This window comes from Lactuca serriola, chromosome 6 (assembly GCF_051521515.1).
Source record: "Lactuca serriola cultivar US96UC23 chromosome 6, Lser_US96UC23_V15, whole genome shotgun sequence".
Classification (NCBI taxonomy): Eukaryota; Viridiplantae; Streptophyta; class Magnoliopsida; order Asterales; family Asteraceae; genus Lactuca; species Lactuca serriola.
In genome coordinates, this window is record NC_136413.1 from 71,567,648 (window position 1) to 71,590,756 (window position 23,109).

At 35.0% G+C, this 23,109-nt stretch overlaps 2 protein-coding genes across 2 annotated transcripts; both read left to right on the top strand.

The window, feature by feature from the left end:
• The first annotated feature begins 826 nt into the window (after positions 1-826).
• LOC145059018 (uncharacterized) lies at positions 827-12,169 on the top strand. The gene is made up of 8 exons (XM_079006887.1): positions 827-1,094; positions 2,513-2,556; positions 2,683-2,886; positions 4,996-5,640; positions 5,718-6,080; positions 6,152-6,330; positions 6,409-9,324; positions 9,415-12,169. The coding sequence occupies exons 3-8, from the start codon at positions 2,685-2,687 to the stop codon at positions 11,977-11,979; spliced, it is 6,870 nt and encodes a 2,289-aa protein (XP_078863013.1). The 5' UTR covers positions 827-1,094; positions 2,513-2,556; positions 2,683-2,684; the 3' UTR covers positions 11,980-12,169.
• Positions 12,170-13,163: 994 nt separating this feature from the next.
• On the top strand, positions 13,164-16,871 carry LOC145059877 (receptor-like protein EIX2). Its single transcript, XM_079007645.1, has 3 exons — positions 13,164-15,655; positions 15,775-15,829; positions 16,698-16,871. The coding sequence occupies exons 1-3, from the start codon at positions 13,164-13,166 to the stop codon at positions 16,869-16,871; spliced, it is 2,721 nt and encodes a 906-aa protein (XP_078863771.1).
• Positions 16,872-23,109: the final 6,238 nt, after the last annotated feature.

Here is a 23,109-nt window from a genome sequence, read left to right on the forward strand (position 1 = left end):
GGAAGAAACAAAGGATTGGGCTCTCTCTCACACACACACATGTTTTGTGTATATTAAAAAGAAGGGCAAAAATGTCAAAAATTCTAATTTCAAGTGGATGAATAAAATAATTTAGTGGAGATATTAGCTCCCATATAGAATATTTTGAGTTAATGGTATAATATATTCAAACTATATATTGAGTTTTTTTTTTCCAGATTAAATTTTAATTTTTTCTTAAGGAAAACATGTTTATTATTATTTTTTTGGATCCTTTTTCGATTTTAGACCATATTTTTCTAAAAGACCCTGGAAAAAATTAAAAAATCATTATATTTGATTTTTTTATATTGAGCCAATTTCTTCGTCATATCTTATAATTCTCATGTTTTTTTTTGTTGTTGTTTATGATGCTCTCATAGTTTTTAACATTAAAATCTTAAGAATACATTTGATGTTTTTAAAAACAAAAAAAAAAATATGCCATGTCGAATTGTTGTTAACAAAATGCATATCAAAATTTATTTGCAGAATGATCATAGATTGTAATAGGTAAAAACAATTGTCTAATCTTACTTGACAATGTTTCTAAACGGCTAAATCGGAAAAAAAACGCAATATAATTATGAGAAAAAGATAATAAGTTGAGTTTTAATTAGAAAAAAAAGAAAAAACCAATATACAAGGTTTCATAAGCAAAAGTCTATTATGCATAATTTATATATTATATACATATATTAAAAAGCCTCGTGTTTATAAACAGTAAAAATTGACCAAGTTCATACTTTCACACAAGAATTCGTACATATTGAAATTTCACACAATACTTCCTACACATTCCAAATTTCGTCCTCTTATCCTCCCTCCCTAATCCAAAATTCCCACCATTATCGGCTTCATATGTTTCACATTCTTCGGACTCCTCCCTTTCTTCCTCTCCAACTATGTGAGTTTGACGTCTTCTTCGTCTTCTCGGTCAAGATTTAGGATTTCGATTCTGGGTTTGACATTTCAGATACAATCTTGATCAAAACTAAGGATTTCCACTTCGCCTCCATCAAACGTCTGTGCTTCGTGGCCGCCTCCAACCGTCTCAATTGCAATTTGAAATTTGGGTATGTTCTTTGTCGTTTGTATATGCTATTGATTTCCTATCTTCAGTTTCGAATTTCTTCCTTTCCGACGTTGAGGGTTTGACGTTTGAATTCTAGATATGAAGTTTCTTACACCATGTCAATCAAGAACTTTAATTCTGGGTATGCCGATCAAGAACTTCGAATTATCTACCAAAAACTTAGGATATCGACTTCCGTATTGCTTTTCTGTTCCACTTTGAATTTTGGTATCGGTATATCGATCAAGAACTTCGAAGTCTCGACCAAAAACTTACGATATTGACTTCCTTATTGCTTTTCTTTTCCACTTTGAATTTCGATTTTCAGTTCCACTTTCAAACATTTTTGTTGGACTCCATCATGCACAATAATCACGCCAAAAATTAAATTGATTACCCCATTATAGTCTTGATCCTCTTGCAAGTAATTGTAGTCGTTCGTGGCTGGTCTGTTGCGGTTTGTGGAAACCGGAAAAAGAAATCACTTATTCGTTTTGCCTTTACTCTAATTTCTGGAATGTGATATTCTGCAATTCGGATGGAGATTGAAGAACAAAATATAAGTTTTAAGTTTGCATGCATGTCACAAATTTCCTGGATTACTGCCTTTATAAGAACATCAAAGCCATCTTTGATTATGACCAAATTTATTAGTAATATATATGTTGTAATAACATAATATATAGCATTTCGATTCGAGAATCGCGACCAATTCAATTATGCATGGGTATTTTCTCTCTTGTGATAAAGTCCATATGTTTAATGTCGACTAATCAAAATGCTAAACTTTTGAAATAAATTACGAGTTTTGACTGTTAAAGTCTTAATTTATGTAACGATTAATTAAAAAACTAGAGCAAAACTGGAAAACACTATATGGTACCAAGTAGATGCTTTGTCATCACAAAAGCTCCATAGTAACCCAGGGCAAAAATCGTCCAAAAAATACCCCAAGGAATTGTCACATAATTTCAACTTTCAACAAGGTATCCGTCAAACGATGCTAAAAATCTCTCAAACTAGCCATTTTTGAAACATGGGTAAAATCGTCAATATTTTGCATAAGAGCAAAACCGACCAAATTGATCATGTGTTCCTAACTTTAATTATCATGATTTAAGTACATGATCACATAATTAAGTCAAAATTGTTAGAGATTAGGGTTAGGAAAATACCCGTTAGGGTTTAACTAACTTGTTATTGAAATTAAAGAATTAAACAACATCTTGACTTGGAGACTCGGATAACCAATATTAGTGTATATATAAAACAACATTGGGAGATGAAATTAGCTTTATTATATGATAAATTGATAATAAATAAAACCAATCCATGCATTTGCACAAGGTCTTTACCCCTGCTGGTTAGATTCATAAACTAGATGGATTAATAGAAGCTTAATTACTACTGGTTTTGCAGATAAATTCGATGTTATTTTCTACATTTTCGCTTGCTTCTTGAAGGTATGGTTTAGCTTGCTTCTTATTTTATTTCGTTTCACCTATTTCACTTTATGATCCAAATAATGGGACCCACTGAGACACAAGAGCCCAGTACCCACAAGTAGCCCAATAATTATTTGTATGTAGATATGGATACTGGAGCAACAATAGAAGATCAATTCTCGAAGCTACATCCTTGTTTTCAAACGAACATAAGGATTGGGATTATTGGGGCGGGTGCTAGTGGGTTATCAGCTGCGTATGCACTATGCAAACTTGGTTACTCTAATGTGACTGTTATAGAGAAACATGAGTTTGTAGGTGGTATGTGTGAATCCGTGGATATTGAAGGTAGGCATTTTATTATGACTTAAATACATCAATTCAAAAGTGCTTAACTTGGAATGAAATCGACTTAAAAACTATGAAAATAATATAAAACTACTAAGAACTTTATGGTGGTTGGAATTGATTTGGCCTTGTGTATATTCGTTAAAGTGTTTTCATCTACAACGGGCATTATTTGCGAGCTTCTTCAAGAATTTTAGTTTCAAGTTAGTAGCACTAGTTTGATTTTACCCCTTTGGTTTCAATAAAACCTTTCTAATAACATGTTTTCTAATTTTCTAGAATGGAAAATGAAAACGCAATAAGTTTTAACTAGACAAGTTTTCTAAAATTTTTACTGAAAACTGAAAATTAAAAAGTTTTCCAATAAAACCAAAACATTTTTTCACCACCAAACTGGCTGTTAGCTTTTTGATCATTCTCTACTTCAGTAAATGTGTGTTTGACAGCCAGCTTTAGAGAGTATTTATCTTTTACAAAAAAACTCGAATTAAAGAGAAAACTTCGTTCGGCAGTACGAGCTTTTAACTTTTATTTTAAACAAAATATTCCCGATACAAAAGCTATTTCAAGTAATTTTTGGAGCTTTTCCTTAGAGTTTTTTACTATTGTTTTTATGCAATTTTACATCATTAAAAACCAATTACTTTTGCCGAAAATTGCTACAAAATAGGTAGTTTCTAGCTTTTGGTTTTTTGAAACTAACTAGTTTTACCAAACACTCCTAACATCTTGTTCTTGAGTTTTTTTTAGAGTAAATTACTGAAATCGTCCCTGTGGTTTGGTCAAAATTGCATGTTTGGTCCCTAACTTTTTTTTTGCACTCAGATCATCCATGTGGTTTCATTTTGTTGCGTTTTTCGTCCATGTGGTTTGATTTTGTTGCATTTTTCGTCCCTTACATACATAAAGTTAGGACCAAACATGCAACTTTTACCAAACCATAGGGACGAAAAACGCAACAAAATCAAACCATAGGGACGGTTCGAGTGCAAAAAAAAGTTAGGGAGCAAACGTGCAATTTTGACCAAAACAAAGGGATGATTTCAGTAATTTACTCTTTTTTTTAATGAAAAAAAAAAGAGTGGAAATGATAGGAAATGAGAGGGTTGATAGAAAAAAGGGAGGAAATGATTGCCAAGACGAAAAAAAGACAGTCTTTTTCCTCATAATTGGACGGAGTGGGAATGGAAAAAAAAGCACTCTTACACTTGCTTCATTCTCTATTACACCTTAAAACTATACCTTAACCATGTGCAAAAATGACATTTAATAGTAAAACTTCTTCCTTTCCAGTTTCCACTACAAATGGAGCTTTTACTCCTTCAATATACTTCCCTTTCTTTCCCTATCCCTCCCCCTCCTTAATTTTTACACTTGTTAGAACAAAGTGTAAGTATGGTTATATAGACCTAACATCATGTTTCAAAGTTTTAGCAAAAAAAAAAAAAAAAAAAAGAAGAAGAAGAAAATAAGAAAACAGGAAAAAAAAATAAAAGAAAAGAAGAAAAGGAAAACAAAATTGCATTTTGGTGTTCCAATTTGGGATGGAAGCAAAGTAAACATTTTGTTTTTCTCTTTCGAAATCCTTCCGAATGAATGAAATGTTATCCTTTCCAATTTTTTCCATTTATTTTCATTAAAAACTCATAAACATCACTTTTATTTATTTATTTATTAGGTGTAAGACTCATGTATTACATGGGTTTAATTAAAAAAAATATAAAATTTTAATAATTTGAAAAGTTTGAATTTATAAGAAAAATGAGAAAAATTTGAATTATTAAAATTAGCGAGACTTTAATGTATTGAATACATTACATATATAAACTTTTTCTAATAAATACTTTACATATATATTACCTTAGACATTAAATGTGGAATTTTAATTTAATAAAATAAAAAATACAATAAAATGACAAGTAGAAAATAAAAATTTTAAAAATTCTAGAAAATGCCATGTATCCAAATGAATGAGAAGAAAACATATGGCAAAAAACCATTCATTTATTATAATAGTAGATTTATTTTTATAAGTTTCTTCTAATATTCATCGATTCCCAATCATTTTTTTTGGGCCGGCTTAACATTTTTCTTAAACCATTTGGACAGGGAGGATATACGATTTGGGAGGTCAAGTTCTAGCTGCGAATAGTGCTCCAACCATCTTCCACCTCGCCAAAGAAATTGAAGCTGAAACAGAGGAATTAGACACTCATAAGTTCGCCATCATCGATGCCACCGGAAAATACGTCGACACAAAAGTCGTAGACGATTACATCTCCATCATATCCCTAACCTTAAAACTCCAGGATGAAGCCAACGCCAATGGCCGAATCGGAGTGCATGCAGTCAGCGATATTGCTTCCGAACCAACTCCTTCGTTTCTCAAATCTAACGGACTCGAATCAGTTCCTGAATCTGTTGCCTATGGATTCACGGCTTCAGGTTACGGATTTGTGCAGGATATGCCCTATGCTTATGTTCATGAGTTCACAAGGACTTCAATGGCGGGAAAGATTAGGCGATTTAAAGGCGGGTATATGAGCGTTTGGGATAAGATAAGTAAACAACTTCCAGTAAAAATTCATTGCAATACGCAAGTATTATCAGTCAATCGTAATGGAAACACCATTAAAATCAAAGCCAAAATTGTCAATGGTGAAGCGCAACATATGGAATTCGATAAACTCATTATCTCTGGTTCGTTTCATTTACACAGTGGAAAGACCTACAGATCACCTTCAAAAACAAAAGGTTTGTTAAGTTGCCAGTGTGTACCGGTTCTAACTAACTAGAGTTTCTTTGATTAATCGTTTTGGTCTTTTTTGCAGACGAAACTGTGAACGAGGTTATGGATCTAAGTGATTTTGAGATGGAATTATTTGATAAAGTGGAGACTATCGATTACTACACTACTGTGTTGAAGATACATGGATTGGAGCATATTCCAGTTGGGTTTTATTACTTTGGGGAATTCATAGGTGATCCTAACACAATAGGCAATCCTGTTGCGATGCAAAGATTCTACCCAGACAAGAACATATTCCTGATTTGGTCATATGGTAATTCAACCGATATTGTAGGCCATAAAGTTACTCGGCTTGCAGTTGATGCAGCCACAAGTATTGGAGGCAAGGTTGAGAAGGTAATCTTACAAAGGAGATTCAAGTACTTCCCTCATGTCAACAGTCAAGGTATGCTAAAAAAACAGATTCCATTGTACATTTCCAAGAAAATCTTACTAAACATGTTGAATATAATCTAGAAATGAAGGATGGGTTTTATGAGAAACTGGAAAACCAACTCCAAGGTCAGAAGAACACTTTCTATGTTGGAGGGCTAATGGCATTTGAGCTAACAGAAAGGAATTCATCCTACGCCTTTTCTCTTGTTATGAAGCATTTCGCAAGTGACAATCCGATACCCAGATTCCCATACATCAAGGTACAAAACTCAAGACATTGATCACAAACTAAACTCCTTAAATCAAAACTTTTAGCTAATGAATCTAACTTCTTGCAGAGATTATTCACTATGAAATCAGACTATCATTCTTGGATTGCCAAACAACTAGATGAAGAACCAGGTGTAAAGTTTCCAGATATCTCATCTATCGGTGGCTATTTAAGACACTGGGGAAACCATGAACACATTGCAAATAAAACACTCTACATTTGGATCAACGATAAAGGCGAAACAATATCCCGAAGAACATACAAAGAGGTAAATGCTAATGCTTCCCATATTGCCCACAAGCTTTTAACAAACACTAAGCCAAATATCAACCCTGGAGATAGAGTTCTTCTAGTCTACATACCTGGCTTAGAATTCCTTGATGCCTTTTTCGGTTGCCTGAGAGCAAGAGTCATACCAGTACCTGCTATTCCCCCTGATCCATCACAAACAGGAGGTCAATCACTTCTTCATATTGAAAACATTGCTAAAAGAACAAAAGCAGTTGCAATACTTTCAACTTTCAACTACAATGTGTTGGTCAAAGCAAATTCTGCAAAAAACAAGATTATGTTAACAAGGAAAACAAAAAACTTACCTTCCTGGCCTAACCTCCCATGGATACATACAGATTCTTGGATCAAGAACTTCAAAGGTGGTGATGACATCAGCTATGATGATATATTAGTGCAAGAAAGTAAGATTCTTCCAAAAGATTTATGCTTTTTGCAATTCACATCTGGGTCAACTGGTGATGCCAAAGGGGTCATGATTACACATGGAGGTCTTGTTCATAATGTGAAGTTGATGCGTAAGGTATACAAGAGTACTTCAAAGATTATTGGTGTAAGTTGGTTACCTCAATATCATGACATGGGTCTTATTGGTGGGATTCTAACATGTACACTGAGTGGTGGATCATGTATACTCTTTTCTCCTATAACTTTTATAAAAAACCCGTTGTTGTGGCTGCAAACCATGAGCAAGTTTCGGGCTACTCACAGTGCTGGCCCTAATTTTGCTTTTGAGCTTTTGGTAAGAAGATTGGTGTCCAAGAAGGAAAAGATCATGAAACTCGATCTTTCTTCCATGGTTTTTCTCATGGTGGCTGCTGAACCTATAAGATCCAAAACCCTAAAACGGTTTATTGAGTTGACTCAGGGGTTTGGGCTCTCTCAAGAAGTGATGGCTCCGGGTTATGGCATGGCTGAGAACTCGGTTTACATTAGTTGTGCATTTGGAGATGGAGAACCGATCTTTCAAGATTGGCAAGGAAGGATTTGTTGTGGATATGTGAAAATGAATGATGCTGACATGGACATTAGAATAGTTGATCCTGAGACAGGTGAAGAACACAAAGAAAATGGGAAAGAAGGGGAGATTTGGGTGAGTAGTTTAAGTGCAGGTGTTGGGTATTGGGCAATGGAGGAGCTGAGCCACAAGACTTTCAGCAACCAACTTCAAGGGCATTTTGGGAAAATGTACATTCGGAGTGGCGATTTAGGAAGGATTATTGATGGGAAGTTGTTCATCACAGGGAGGATAAAGGATCTGATTATTGTTTCTGGAAGGAATATATACTCTTCAGATATTGAAAAGACGGTTGAGTCCTCGTCTGAGTTTATACGCCCTGGTTGTTGCGCAGTTGTAGGTGTTCCTGAAGAGATATTATTAGCTAAAGGGGTAATGACACCTGAAAATTCAGACATGGGTTTAGTTGTGATTTCAGAGGTTAAAGGGAATATAGTTCCAAATGAAGAGGTAATGGAACACATTCATTCATGTGTGGTAGAAGAACATGGGATTACAATTTCTTCGATTGTTTTTATAAAAGAAAAAAGCATTTGTAAGACAACATCAGGAAAGATCAAGAGGTTTGAATGTCTAAAACAGTTTACTGAGGGGAAGTTGCAAGTAATCAAAGTATACACACAGAAACAATCTTTGATTCAGTCTATTACCCCGAAAGTGATTAAAGAAGATGTCTCTGTTATATCTAAGAAAGAAATCATTAACTTTTTGAAGAAACTTCTTTCAGATCAAACAGGAATTCAAACCGGAAACATCTCTGTAACAGAAAGTCTTGTAAGCTATGGGATTGATTCGATTGGAGTTGTTAGGGCAGCTCAAAAGCTTTCGTCTTTTCTCGGGATTCCAGTAGGGGCGATTGATATCTTCACAGCCACCTGCATTGATGATCTAGCAGATTTTGCAGAAAGTCTTGTTAGAAAATCTTGTGCTGAGTCATCAAGTCCTTCATCCAATCTTGACAAGAAGACATATTCTGTCAAAACATCAATCGAACCGACTTTTATTTGTAAGTTTGTTATTTGGGTATTGCATCTTTTTGGCCTTGTATACCTTTTGTTATTGTTAACTATTCCTATCTACCTTTCGGTTTCTTCTTTCACCTTTTTAATCTACAAAACCCCTTTTTCCAGTTACTTACTATCCTTAACTTTTGCCCCTCTTGCTTGGATGTTCTACATTCTTTCCTCTTGTTTGACTATCGCGTTATTCGGGAACTCATTTCTTCAACCTAACTATGGTCAAACCCCTGATACATCCATTTGGTCAATCAACTTTGTGAAATGGTGGACATTGTACAAAGCCCAAGATATTGTGTCTAGAAATCTGGCTGTGTATTTGAAAGGTACGGTGTTTTGCAACCTCTGGTTTAAGATTCTTGGAGCAAAGATTGGATCATCTGTGTTGCTCGACACCATTGATATCACGGACTCGTATTTAGTCACCATTGAAGATGGAGCAGTGATTGCAGAAGGAACTTTGATACAAAGCCATGAAGTCAAAAATGGTGTGTTGAGTTTACAGCCAATTAGAATTGGGGAAAACTCATGTGTTGGTCCTTATGCTGTAATTCAAAAAGGCAGCATTATAGAAGATGGGATTGAGATTCCTACTTTGGAAACAGTTAAAGGTAGTCAACGTGAATTTAAGGTTTCCAAGATTCCTAAACTTGAAAAGGTATGTTTTAGTAATGTACTAATCTTGTTTCTTGATTTGTTTAAAAAAAAAAGATTAGTAATAACTTTTATTTCTGAACCTCAATTGCAGGGTATTAATTTACAAGAGGTTAAAGTTAAACATGAGCCTTTTTACCACATTCTTGGGATTTATACGATTGGTTTTGTAAGCTCTCTATCTGCAGCCATTTGTTACATAATCTACCTTTGGGTATCTCAAAAGCCTCAATCATTACAACACTTCAGCTTTCTTTGCTTATGTGCATCTGTTCACTGGCTTCCTTTCAATGTTCTTGCATATGCCATCATTTTCAAAGACATTCCCACAAACCCATTATCTTTTTCTTTCACCATTGCAATAGCATACCTCTCTCATGGCATCATCCATACTTCCCTTACTTCCATTTTTCTTCATATCCTTTCGAAAGCAAAACATAAAAATCATTTCATCATATGGTTTTGCAATCGTTTATCCACTTCCTGCCATTTAAAATTCGCAAGATTCCTTTCTGGGACAGAAGCATACTGTGTTTACCTTCGTCTTTTAGGAGCAAATATTGGACACCATTGCTCTATAAGAGCAATCAACCCGATTCCAGTTCCGGAGTTCGTGTCAATCGGTGATGGCGTCCATTTAGGCGATTTTAGTCGAATTGTCGCGGGGGTTTACACCTCAAAAGGGTATGTATATGGAACTGTGAAGATACAAGAGAACTCAATAATCGGATCCCAAAGTGTTGTCCTACCTGGCGCTGTTATCGAGCCCAATGTCATTCTTGGCGCCCTTTCAATTGCTCCCATGAATTCCGTCCTCAAAACAGGTGGTGTTTTTGTCGGATCTCAAACTCCAATCATGGTTAAAAACATGACTCATGTTTTAGATGACAGAATTGAAGAAATGGACAAAAAGTACAAAAAAGTCATTGGAAATCTTGCTGCAAACTTAGCTGCTGCCACCCTTAAAGTGAAAGCAAGATACTTTCATCGAATTGGTGCAGCTGGGAAAGGAACTCTAAAGCTCTATGAAAACATTCCTGGATTCCCAGACCACAAAATTTTCTCCCCTGGAATCCGCTATTCCGTTGTTCTTCGGCATAGCAATTGCTTAAGTTCAGATGACGATGCCAGGCTTGATCCACGTGGTGCAGCAATAAGAATACTTTCAAATACCGAAAACTCTCCACTTCTTGATTTGACATTAAAGACAGGTAAAGCGTTTCATGCACGTACAATTGGTGACTTTGCTACATGGCTGGTGTGTGGGATCCGGGCACGTGAAGAACATGTGAAACATGCTCCTCATATACGTGATGCAATGTGGGATTCCCTTCGGAAAGCTGATTCCTATGTCGGCCTCCATTACTATTCAAACATTTGCAGGTTGTTTAGGTTCAAAGATGGAAAGGAGATGTACGTGAAGTTTAAGTTAAGACCTTTTGATAAAACAATAAATGAAGATTCCGGAAAAGTGGACCCCACAGGCATACTTCCTCCTGAAACTGGTGCAATCCCGAGGGACGAAAATGACAAACGCCCCCTTCTTTTTCTAGAATATGATTTCATTCATCGAGTGAATTCTGAAAAAGTCCGGTATGTTCTTCAGTTTCAATTCCGTGAAGTGCCAAATGACGAAAATGGACGTGAGGTTGCGCTTGATTGTACAAAGCCATGGGATGAAAAAGAATATCCTCACATGGAAATCGGAGAGATAGTTATCGATGAAATGCTCACTAAAGAAGAATCTGAAAAATTGGAGTTTAACCCGTTTCTAAGATGTCATGAAGTTGATGTCATCCGTGCCACGTCATGCTCCCAGAGTGCTTCCATGGATCATGGAAGATCGGTTGTTTACTCAATCTGCCAACATTTACGCAACAACAAACCGCTTCCGGAAGCTTGGAGAAGCTTCTTGGATCAATCCGATGTAAAAGTTGATCTCACTGGTTGTCCAATGGGAAACATGATACATAAAAAAGGCGTTAGAAAAGTGACACTAAGAAGACCATGGCACAAGAACTTATGGATGTTGACTGGTCAACCCATACTTCAAGTTTTCATCCCCTACTTTCTAATGGGGTTGATCATTTTCACTCCGCTTAATATAACTTTTTTCTTGAAAGGGAAAAACGGTCAACAATTACATTGGATGCTACCGTTTTTGTGGGTGATTTCCGGGGTTTTATCTGGATTAATGTGTGTTGTAATGAAGTGGTTTCTTGTGGGGAAGAAGAAAGAAGGGGAAAGTGTAATGATTTGGAGTAAAGGAGTGTATATGGACACAGTATGGCAGGCGATAAGGACATTGGTTGGGGAGTATTTCATGGAAATGACTGGTGGTTCGTTTATGTTTGGGATATGGATGAAGTTGATGGGGTCTGACGTGGCTTGGGATGAAGGGGTTTATGTGGATGGGATGGGTGCTGTGTTGAACCCTGAGATGGTGAGTATCCAAAGGTATGGATCTGTGGGAAGAGAAAGTTTGTTGTTTGGACATATATATGAAGGTGAAGGGGGTAAAGTGAAATTTGGGAAGATTAAGGTTAAAGAAGGTGGTTTTGTGGGGAGTCGAAGTGTGGTTATGCCTGGGGTGATTGTGGAAAAAGAAGGAAATCTTGCTGCTCTTTCGGTTGCTATGAAAGGAGAGATTGTCAAGTAAAAGTGGTATGGTATGTTTGTTGTTTGTAATCTATTCTATGTATATTGTGCTGTAAGGTGAGTTCATTGTTGTTGTGTTGTGTTGTGTTTTATTTGTTACATATTACTATTATCTTTTAAGAGGTGGAAGTATGTTATTATCATGGGTTACATGTTATATAAAAAAAAAATATGTACGTGTTGCTGATTAACTACTATACTCCATGACTTTCAGTATAAAAGAAGATGTAATTTAGTCGTTTGTTGATTTGTTTATAGTTTTGTTTTGTGATGATTACTACTTTACTTGATAACAGCAGTGCAAATTATACGAGTAATTCAACTATTAGACCGGCTTATATGTTTTCTACTATTAGAACTTATTTGTAGTTGTCGCCCTTCTATATCATTGCTAATATATTGGGGTTAGGGCTTAATGTTAAATAACTTGATTTTCTTGATGCTTATTCACTGTAGATATAGTGAGAAGAGACAGTACTTAATTTAGCACTTAACGAAAAAAAAACCCGTAATGATAAGATCATAGATTAAAAGAATTCTACCCTTTTTAAAAAAAGTACTAATTAGTTCGTTTTTTTTCTTTTATTTATTTATTTATTTATTTATTTAGCGCACTACTTGAAACATAGGAATATCAGACACGGAGCGTTCTGTAGAAACCGTCGATGATTGCAAAATATTAATGCGGAATGGACCAACTGGGCTTCATTCAAACAAATTCACAGTTTAATTAATCTAATTGAGAATTAAGATAAAACATTTCACAGTGATTAGATTCTTAAAACCAAATAATATCAGAACACTATTTTCATGGGCGTATCTAATTCAATTAGTTTGTTTTTTGGGATTTACATGACACAATGGGAAAACGTATATATAATAGATACAAAGTACCAAGACTTGTGAGTCTTTGAACGTCTGGTTTGGGCCATTTGATTTCTATTCTCCATCATTAGTTTGTCTTACAGCTTGACAATTTATTTCAACTTTTCATCATGAGTTTGTCTTATAATAGCTTGCTTCAAAATTTGAAATTCCATGGAAGGGAAATATCCTATGCTCTACACAAATGGGCCACCAAGTTATGCCATCTACCTTCACAGTCGAGGCTATATATACAGTCGTAGGGGCAGTTCATATATGCATCAATACAAACCAAAATTCACCTAGATTTTCATTTACATTATGGGTCCTTGTGTTTTTATAATTTTCTCATTTCTCTTGCTATTTCTAGAGACTACAACTACCAACCAATCGGAAGCACCGGGAGGAGGAGGTGGTGGTAAGGTTGTTATCAGAAAGTGTTACAATAAGGAGAGACAAGCTCTCCTTCATTTCAAATCTCACCTTCAAGACTCCTATGACTCTGATCATCTCACTACATGGAGAGCTGATGAACATGACTGTTGTAAATGGAGAGGTGTCAAATGCAACAACCAAACAGGTCGTGTGATAAAGCTTGAAATCAGAAACTACAATCTTGAAGGTGAGATCATTAGCCGTTCATTGCCTAACTTATGCTTCTTGAATCATCTTGATCTTTCTGTTAACTTTCTTTATGGAAACATTCCCACGTTCATTGGTTCCATGACTCGGTTAAGGTACCTTGATCTTAGCCTGAATGTTTTTAATGGAACCGTTCCCAGGTCCATTGGTTTGTTGACCGAATTAAGGTACCTTGACCTTTCCATTAACTCTCTTTATGGAACCATTCCTCTAGAGTTTGGAAACCTCACCAACTTGCAAGTGCTTTACCTTTCAAATGTTGGAAGTTGCAGAGTTGAAAACCTCGAGTGGTTGTCTCGTCTCTCTCAGTTGGAGGCACTTGCTTTGGATGGGATTTCCCTAGCCAAACAAAATCACTGGGTAGATGTAATTATGAGTCTCTGGAAACTATCACTTGTAGGTTTATCTGGATGTGAGCTCTCACAGGTCATATATCCATATTCTTCTTCATTTCTCAACTCTTCTTCTTCATCTATTGTTTACCTTTATCTCCAAAACAACAATCTCACCTCATCCATGAATCATTGGTTGTTCCTGTTAACCAACAATAACCTTTCCACTCTTGATCTCTCTGGCAACATGTTAGATGGGATTCCCAAATATATAGGTAGCCTCTGTAATTTGACCTATTTATATCTGAATAACATCTCTGCAATAATCGAATTTCCCGTTTTTCTGAACAACTTGTCTAGATGCACATCGCTTCCACTACAATGGTTGGATGCTTCTCATAGCCAATTTGCAGGGCCACCATCCTACAAGATCCAAACACTGACAAATCTTACACATCTTGAAATGAGCTCTTGCAATCTAGGCCCTAGCTTCCCCAAATGGATTCAAACACTGAAAAATCTTGTGTATCTTGATATTTCCAATAATGGCATTTCATACACCATTCCTATGGAAATTTGGGACATGTGGCCTTCTCAATTAATATGCATGAATCTTTCTTCCAACAACATCTCCGGGAAAGCACCAGATTTATCATTGAATTTTTACAACAATTCAGTGATAGATTTGAGTTCCAACGGATTTTATGGTCAAATATCGAATGTTTCTTCCGCTGTGGCATCATTAAATCTTTCCAGAAACAAATTCTATGGAGGAATCTCATTTTTATGCCAAATTGTCCATGGGCTTTTAGAGTTTCTTGACCTCTCCTACAACTTTCTAAGTGGACAAATTCCAGACTGTTTGTGGCATTTCAAAGAACTAAAAGTTCTTAATCTTGGACACAACAATCTATCTGGAAGGCTTCCTCCCTCCATTGGATCTTTGATACAACTCGAGGTGTTGGATTTACACAAGAACGGCTTATTCGGAGAATTGCCTTTGTCCATAAAGAATTGTACGAATTTGACCACATTAATTTTGGGGGCCAACAAGTTTTCTAGTAATGTGCCTGTCTGGATTGGGGAAAAGTTGTCATGGTTGTATGTTCTTATCCTAAGATCAAACATCTTCTTTGGAACCATCCCTTTGCAATTATGTCAATTACAAAAGCTCCAAATTCTAGACTTGTCGATGAACCATCTCCATGGAACCATCCCCTCGTGTTTGGATAATCTTATGAGCATGGTTCAAAAAGGATTGTTACCAACACAAAATGTGCATTCCTATTCAATTGAGTGGTATTATTCAGGAGGTGGTCTTTATGATTTTCAAGATGATGAGTATGTTGACCATGCAATGATCGAGTGGCAAGGAGATGAACATGAATTCTTCAGAAATATGGGACTGTTGAAGAGCATTGACCTGTCAAGCAACAATTTAACGGGTCAAATCCCATATGAGATTACCAATCTTTATCAACTGATTTCACTAAACTTATCAAATAACGCTCTACTTGGAGAGATTCCACTGACAATTGGCCAGATGAAACAACTTGAAACTTTGGATTTATCTAGAAACAACTTGTCAGGAGAGATGCCATTAAGCATGTCTGGTATGAGTTTTTTAAATCATCTAGATGTTTCGTATAATAACTTGTCAGGGAGAATCCCATCTAGCACTCAACTCCAATCCTTTCCACCTTCAACATACGATGGAAACACAAGACTATGTGGACCTCCCCTTACCAAAAAATGTACAGGAGATGAAGAATCGGAACCAACATCAGTCAATGGTAAAAGTGGGGGTGATGGGGAAGACATAGATGAAGTTTGGGGATGGTTTTATATTGGTGGGGGAACTGGTTTTGCTACTGGATTTTGGATAGCAATTGGGGCTTTACTTCTCAATCGTCGAGGGAGACATGCTTTTTTTTTTTTTTTTTTTACTTTTATGATAGCTTCAAAGATTGGGTTTATGTGACGATTATGGTGTTCATTGCAAATTTGCAAAGGGTTAGACATACATAGTTTTTCATCTAATTTTTCTTTGTAACTTATTTTCTAGCATGTAGCTTAATTATCTTGAACAGACCTATTAATGGGTCTTATTTTGGGCTAGATGTTTGGTAATGTAATCTGAAAGGGGGGGGGGGGGGGGGGGGGGGGTTTAAGTCCCCTTGATATCAATAAAATTGCCACCAACACCATGGGTGGCCATTTCTCGCGTTGTGTGAAATAACACATTCTAAAAGTTCATACTTTGTAGCATGTAAAAATAAGATGAAAATGTAGCTATTGTTGTAAATTTGATGGACTATTTTTATAGGACAATTCTCAATGTAGATTATTTGTAGAGTAGTACTTAAGAGATGATACATCCATATATACTCTATACCACCAATTCCTTGGGTTTTACGTGAGGGAAAGAAAAGTGAGGGAAATGAGGGTATGGCCCACAAAAAGTGAGGGAAGCTTCCCTCCCACTCCTTCCTGTCTTAGGAATAGTGAACTCAAGCTATTTTTGACAAGAATGGTCCTTTGTTTATACTCGTATGTGATGTTTTGGGTTGGTATAATTCTGGGGTCATATTTTGATATTTTCTATATTCTGTGTACACATGTTGTTCTTTTATCTCCTCCACCGCCTCCCTAACTCGGTAAGCCAATGACATTATGATTGGTGGCATCCCTTCTTCCAAGAATCACTGCTTACAACCTATTTTTTCATCTGATTTTTCTTCTTGCCTCCACCTCCAGTGACTCGCTTTAATCCAATTCACCGCCTAAAGATCTCAGTAGTTTGTAGGGTTTTTGTTCCTTTTCTGCCTTCGGTTGTCTTTTGGGGATATTGCATCTTCCTTTCCATTATTCTCATAAACAGAAGGCGGTGACGGAAGGAGTTCACTCCAATATTCCGATGACGGAAGGAGTCTCCACAGGTGGAGAAGCAGCCCGAGAAAACACTGACAGAGGCCAACGCCACCGCCATCGTATTTTTTTACCTCGATCGCCACCACCATCAGCCGCCTCATCTGGACCTACGATTAGGGCTTGATGAAGACGACCGCTCCCGACGGACTTACTATAAGTAAGCAAACAATTTCGAACTTGAGACCCTTGCTTTTATAAACAACCATTTTTACCACCAGGTCAAGCTCCAATTTGTCTTTGTAATCCAAGAAATATGTATATATACATATATAATTAACATAATAAGCTTTAAAATTGGAGGCCCTTTAGAATTGGGGGCCCTAAGCCCTTGCTAAGTTTTGCAAAGGGTAGAGCCGACCCTGTTCTCACCTTGTGTGAAGTAACACATTCTGAAAAGTTCATACTTTTGTAGCATGTAAACATAAGATGAAAATGTAGTTATTGTTGTAAATTTGATGGACTACAATTCTAGGACAATTCTCAATGTAGATGATTTGTAAAAAATAGTACTTAAGAGTTGATACGTCCATATATTCTCTTTACTATATATAATGCTTATATTTGAAATTTCAACTCACCTGGAACTAAGTTAAATGATTCAACGTCCTTTCAAATAACAATAGAAGATCCATTGTGTTCAACGTCCTTGCATTAGTTATCAAAGTGGAACTCATCGACATTTTGTGTTTTTGAAGTCTTGTACAATTTCCTCTAAACTAATCTTTTCGGAAAATCTATTTCGAAGCACAAAACTAATGAGTCGTTCAAAAACTCGGTAATAGGAACACTAGACGTAGAGATGTAAGCGAGTGAAAGTACTCAATGTCGAGTTGTTAATATGATGACTTGCGATCAAACACTTGGGGACATAAAATGACTTGTGTAGTAAAAAGAAAAAGATTCGGTCATATGATGACTTGCAATCAAACACTCAGAAAATTTATTTTGAATTCTGGATTTTCTTTCCATAAGAAAAAGACTACAGACTCTTAACATATATTGAAATGAAATGTATCTAGCCAATATAGTCTATTAGTTGATCAATCTTATATAAGTCTATAATAATCTAGTTCATGCAATTTAGTATCATATTCAAGTACTTTGATTTTTTTAATATTCGATTTTTATCATTCATCTCATATCCCAACAGATGTAGCCCATGTCGGGTAAACAAAACAAGGCAAGTCTTTTCATTCAAGTATTTTACTTGATTATATACATTTAAGTATGATTCTTGATGACACATTAATCCAAGAAAGAACAAGAGAAAAGGTAAAGAATTGTGACCATATTACAAACAATTCAAAACTTACTTTGGTACCTTGGTTTTTATTTTATGATATTCCAAGAGCATACACTTGTAGTTGAATGTTGTCCCTACCCTCTGCAAATACACCAGATCCCAAATCATCCGCCACCAAACATGACACTGTATCTCCTGATTCCACAAGCATATAAAAATTATTTATAGCTTTATAAATATTGGAGTTATTAGGCAAAAAGTAAAATAAGAAACATATGTTCCTATGCAATGGTTAAGATAACCAAACTTAGCACCTCAAGACAATTCCCATATGTACAGAGAGCCATCACATGTAGAAATTACCCCATACCATGCTAATGCACCAGCTATACGGTGGTACTGCACAACACACACCTATATCACACCATTTCATTTCATTGTTGTTAAACAAAACAACTTCTTAGATACATAGGCTTATGTAAAATGTACCTTGGATCTAAATCATTTAGCAGAATCAGCTTGTTTATGGCCAACAATGCTAAACTCTAGCATCTAGAATATTTTAATATTTTTTCACCATTAAGATCATGATTTAAGACAGGCGAAACAAGAAAAACAAGGGACATATATTCATAAATCAAATAACCTAATAACAGATGAGAATGTGAGACCTTAAGTTGGTAGTTGTTCCAAAGAACCTCGTGTTAGATGAAAAAAGACCTTACTTGGTATCAATTGTCCATAACCATGTATTAACAAGCTATGCGATTACCAAAGGGCCTAATCATCAACTAACATCATAGGTTGCAAAAGTCAAAACATTAATATATTAGACCGAAATGCCCATAAGGGTTGAAATTCAAATCATTAATATATTGGACCAAATTGCCCTTTAACACCTCATATATATGTGGAAGTGGAAGGTAAGAAAGGATGCACAACTAAAGGTTCATTTCAAGAGTTCATGAAATGTCAAACAGTTCATCAAGGTAGGTAAGTAAATCATTAAAGTTGCCTCCACTAAACAAAGAGAATACTAAACATTTCTCCCTTAGTTTTTCTTTCTTTAGAACACAATTTGATTCCTATCTCATGCATCTTCTAATGATTGGGCCCCAATAGAGCTGTAGTAGTCCTAGTGTGTGTGTGTGTGAGAGAGAGAAACACGACACTTTAAATCATACATTGTCTGTTATCCATAGCTTAGTTTGATCTGCTTGGACCAAGTTATAGTAATTAAGAACTATATTAATCCGTAGAATCAAAACTCCTTCTACACTTGAAAAACCTATTGAACAACGAAAAAAAAACCTTCACTTTGTGGTTATATTTTACTGCTAATTGCTTGATTCAAAAAATTGATATCATTATTTTAATAATAAATTTGTAATAATATGTAGTATGTTTATTATTTATGAAATTAAAGAAATGGTGGTGGTCAACCCAACTGTTGGAAGTGCAATCACATTGTTGAGTGAAACTGATTAACAACATAAGAGCCACAATGTCAACACATCTTTTTGAGATGACAAAATTGCCCCTTCACTAGATAATTTAGCCCTAAAGGACCATCATTGTTGAGGTCAGTTAACAGAGCAGGTCGAATGAAACACCTGCAAATCACATATAGGATATAATTAATTCACATTAAATACTTAAAAGAGCAAAGATTAATTGTTGTGTGTTGATGTATGGGGCTTATATAAATCTTAATAGTACTAGGGTATAAAGAAGGAGAAAGCAGTGTAATTCGATATGACAATAGTTTAACAATCCAAATTCCAAAACATCTTGTGTTCAAAGTAATAGCAAGCATATTGATGTAAAGTGGAAAGACTATTATTCTGATCCATTTATCACATTCATCATTTTAAAAATGGTAATTTTGTTTTATCAAAAGTGGAAATCTCATCAAAATTCAAACACAATAAAATAAAATAAAAATCTCAGATCGCATGAGAGCTACCTATATTATGTTCATTAGACACTTTTCACCCACTAAAGATTCAATATGTCCAGACTCCATCCCACCTAAAGTTACTAAAATACTGTGCCAAAACTCAAAATCAGTTATAAACTAACCTTATGGAACTTCAAGGCCCATGATCTTCAAGTATTTAGTCTAATCAGCAAAAAGACTTTAGAGTAGCTAAATTACCAACCAGTAAAATGGTATGGGGAGGATTCCAAGGAGTTACATGAGCATCCTGACGAAAGAGTATACCAATACGCTGTTCTTGAAGTCCTTTGACAATATTATCCCCACAAAACCACTTGTTATGATGACATGGATGCCAGCCTGTGGAGCATAAACAATAGCTTTGATAAATGTAAGTATGTATCATGAATACAACTGAATTGGTTAATGTAGTGGTGCCTTGATTTGAGCTATGGACATGTTATGTAGACCATGTTTTTTACTATATGTCTGTCTGACTAAGAGTGATTTACTGATTATATATGTTCATCTAATTGTTGGCTTGATTATTAAATACATCATAGAATGCATTCAATTACTGGATTATTCTCATAGAAAAGGGGAAATCTTTTTATTTAGTTAGTTGTGGTTTGATAGGATGATTGAAAATGTCAAGTGATATTTAATTAATATCTAATTTATTTGGTAAATAGTTGTAAAAGTTTCCTTCTTGTTGATTTACATCTACAATTAATCAAGACATTACAGATAAAATTTTGGAATACATCATCAATGTATATTAGGGGCATGCACAAATACGTGTTTGTAATTTTTTTTGCTGGACGCTAATTTTAGGGCATGCACAAATATGTGTCCTCTATCCTTCAAATGTTGGAAAGCTGACATTGTTTTTAGAACACACAAAAAAATATGTATCGTAAATCAGTATGTCATTGTTCATGTGTCATTAAAGGGATGTTTTCTAGCAATGTCATATATATATATATATATATATATATATATATATATATATATATATATATATAGAGAGAGAGAGAGAGAGAGAGAGAGAGAGAGGTGGGTTCAACATAGAACCACTTTTATTCATAGAACCATGAATTTGACCATTAGATCAAATTAGGAAGAATAGAGATGATATGGTAACATATAATATATTAATTAATTAACATGGGGATTCATTAAATCAAATTAACTAGTATCCAAAAATATAAAAAATCTTAGCCAGTTAATACAAACATAATCAGAGAACAATAAGAGATTCGTAAAATACATATATGCTTATTCTGAACATAGATATGTCATGTTCATACCTGTTTCATGTATAAAAAATCATCAGTTTCATACATGTTCATACTTGAACATTTATACGAAACCCAATAAATATGCCATGTTCATACATGAACATGTATGAATGTTAAGATCAGAGATGAATATCAAATATATACATCTTCTCATGTTCACTTATGAAATTCGTGAAAATAAAGAATTTAGGTATATAAATGTTACAAAATATAAGTATATGCAGAAATGAACATATATGTATGTTTAGTTCTACAGTTTAACAAAACAAAAAAAATCAATATATGCATCTTCTTGTATTCACTTGTGAACATATATAATGTTACGAACATATAAGTATATGCAGAAATGAATATACATTTATGTTCAATTCTAAAGCCTAATCATGTTCACTTGTGAACCTATATAATGTTACGAACATATAAGTATATGCAGAAATGAATATACATTTATGTTCAATTCTAAAGCCTAACAAACACAATAAATATGAGAAGTTGATATTAATAACCAAAATCATGTTTTCACATAAAAATTGCATTAACACTACAAAATATGAAACTAAATTCAACAAGTGAATGAACCTAACAAGGTTTCTATTCCATGGTGCATTAACTTATTCACAAATTCCCTTTCGAAAAAAAAAACTTATTCACAAATGAATGAGCCTATAAAATGCCAATTGCTAAAACTCCTGGATTGCAATTAACCACCCAGTCCACCAAAAGAAATGGAAATCTGCAACAACCAAGCGAAACCCGAATCAGAAATTAAACAATGCATCAAAATATCTACAAAAATTTAAAGCATGATTCAGTTTTGCACAAGAAAACATACGAAACCCATATAAGAAATCAAACAATTGAATGAAATAAGTCATGTAAAATTATAAACCGGTGTTTAATGACACGGAAATTTTTTAAAAGAGGGGAAATGAGGAGGGTACAAACCAGTTGGGGTTTTAGGTGTTGGCTGATAAAATCAGTGAAATAGAAGGATATATCTATGAAATTCAGTAAGATTCTGGTGATGTTGATTGTTCAGGTGGTGGTGACGATGGTGGAGAGAAAGGGTGAGGCGATAAAAGTCCTTTTCTAGGGTTTATAAAAAGTCGATACACTGAATGGAGTGATTAACGATGGTAAAATCGATGGAGATGATGGTCTGTAATAGCTATCGACGATGTGGGGGTGGAGTTGTGATGATGAAGGCGGTAGCTAGTGTTCTGGTAGCTTTAAAACAAGCAATAGATAGTGGTCATTATCTGGTTTCGGTTTGATTATTTGATGTGTTTGTGACATCCCCAAATTCACGGTTATTTTAGAAAAAAATTATTTATGCTTATTTGAAAATCAGAATATTCATTTTAAAGAGTAATATTGCATAATTTGTTCCCTGAAAACATGATAAATATATTATCAAAGCATTTTCGAATAAATGTATTTTGTTTTTGTATTAAAACTTTAGGATGTCATCATCAATACAAAAACATAAGCATAAACAGACCTTACATTCTTTTACACTAGTGATTTACATCTCCTTTAATCTCTCAGTGTAATAATGTAGCTTTGTATCGACACCTGTGATACAAATAAACTGAGTGGGTCAGGTTGGGAAACCTAGTAAGTACATAGGGTTTTCAAACCACAATAATAAAGTTATTATGATTCATCATCAAACAATTAACCCAATTATCAATCCCCATTATCTTATTTATTTCTTAATGATCTACCCTAAGAATCATCTATTATTCACTCATTCATTCCTAATGATTGTCCTAAGGAATAGGCACGAAGTCCATCACTGCCAGGGTTTATAAAACAGATACTAAGTCCATAGCCATCGATGTTATTTGTTAGGCACTAAGTCCATAGCTGCCGAGGG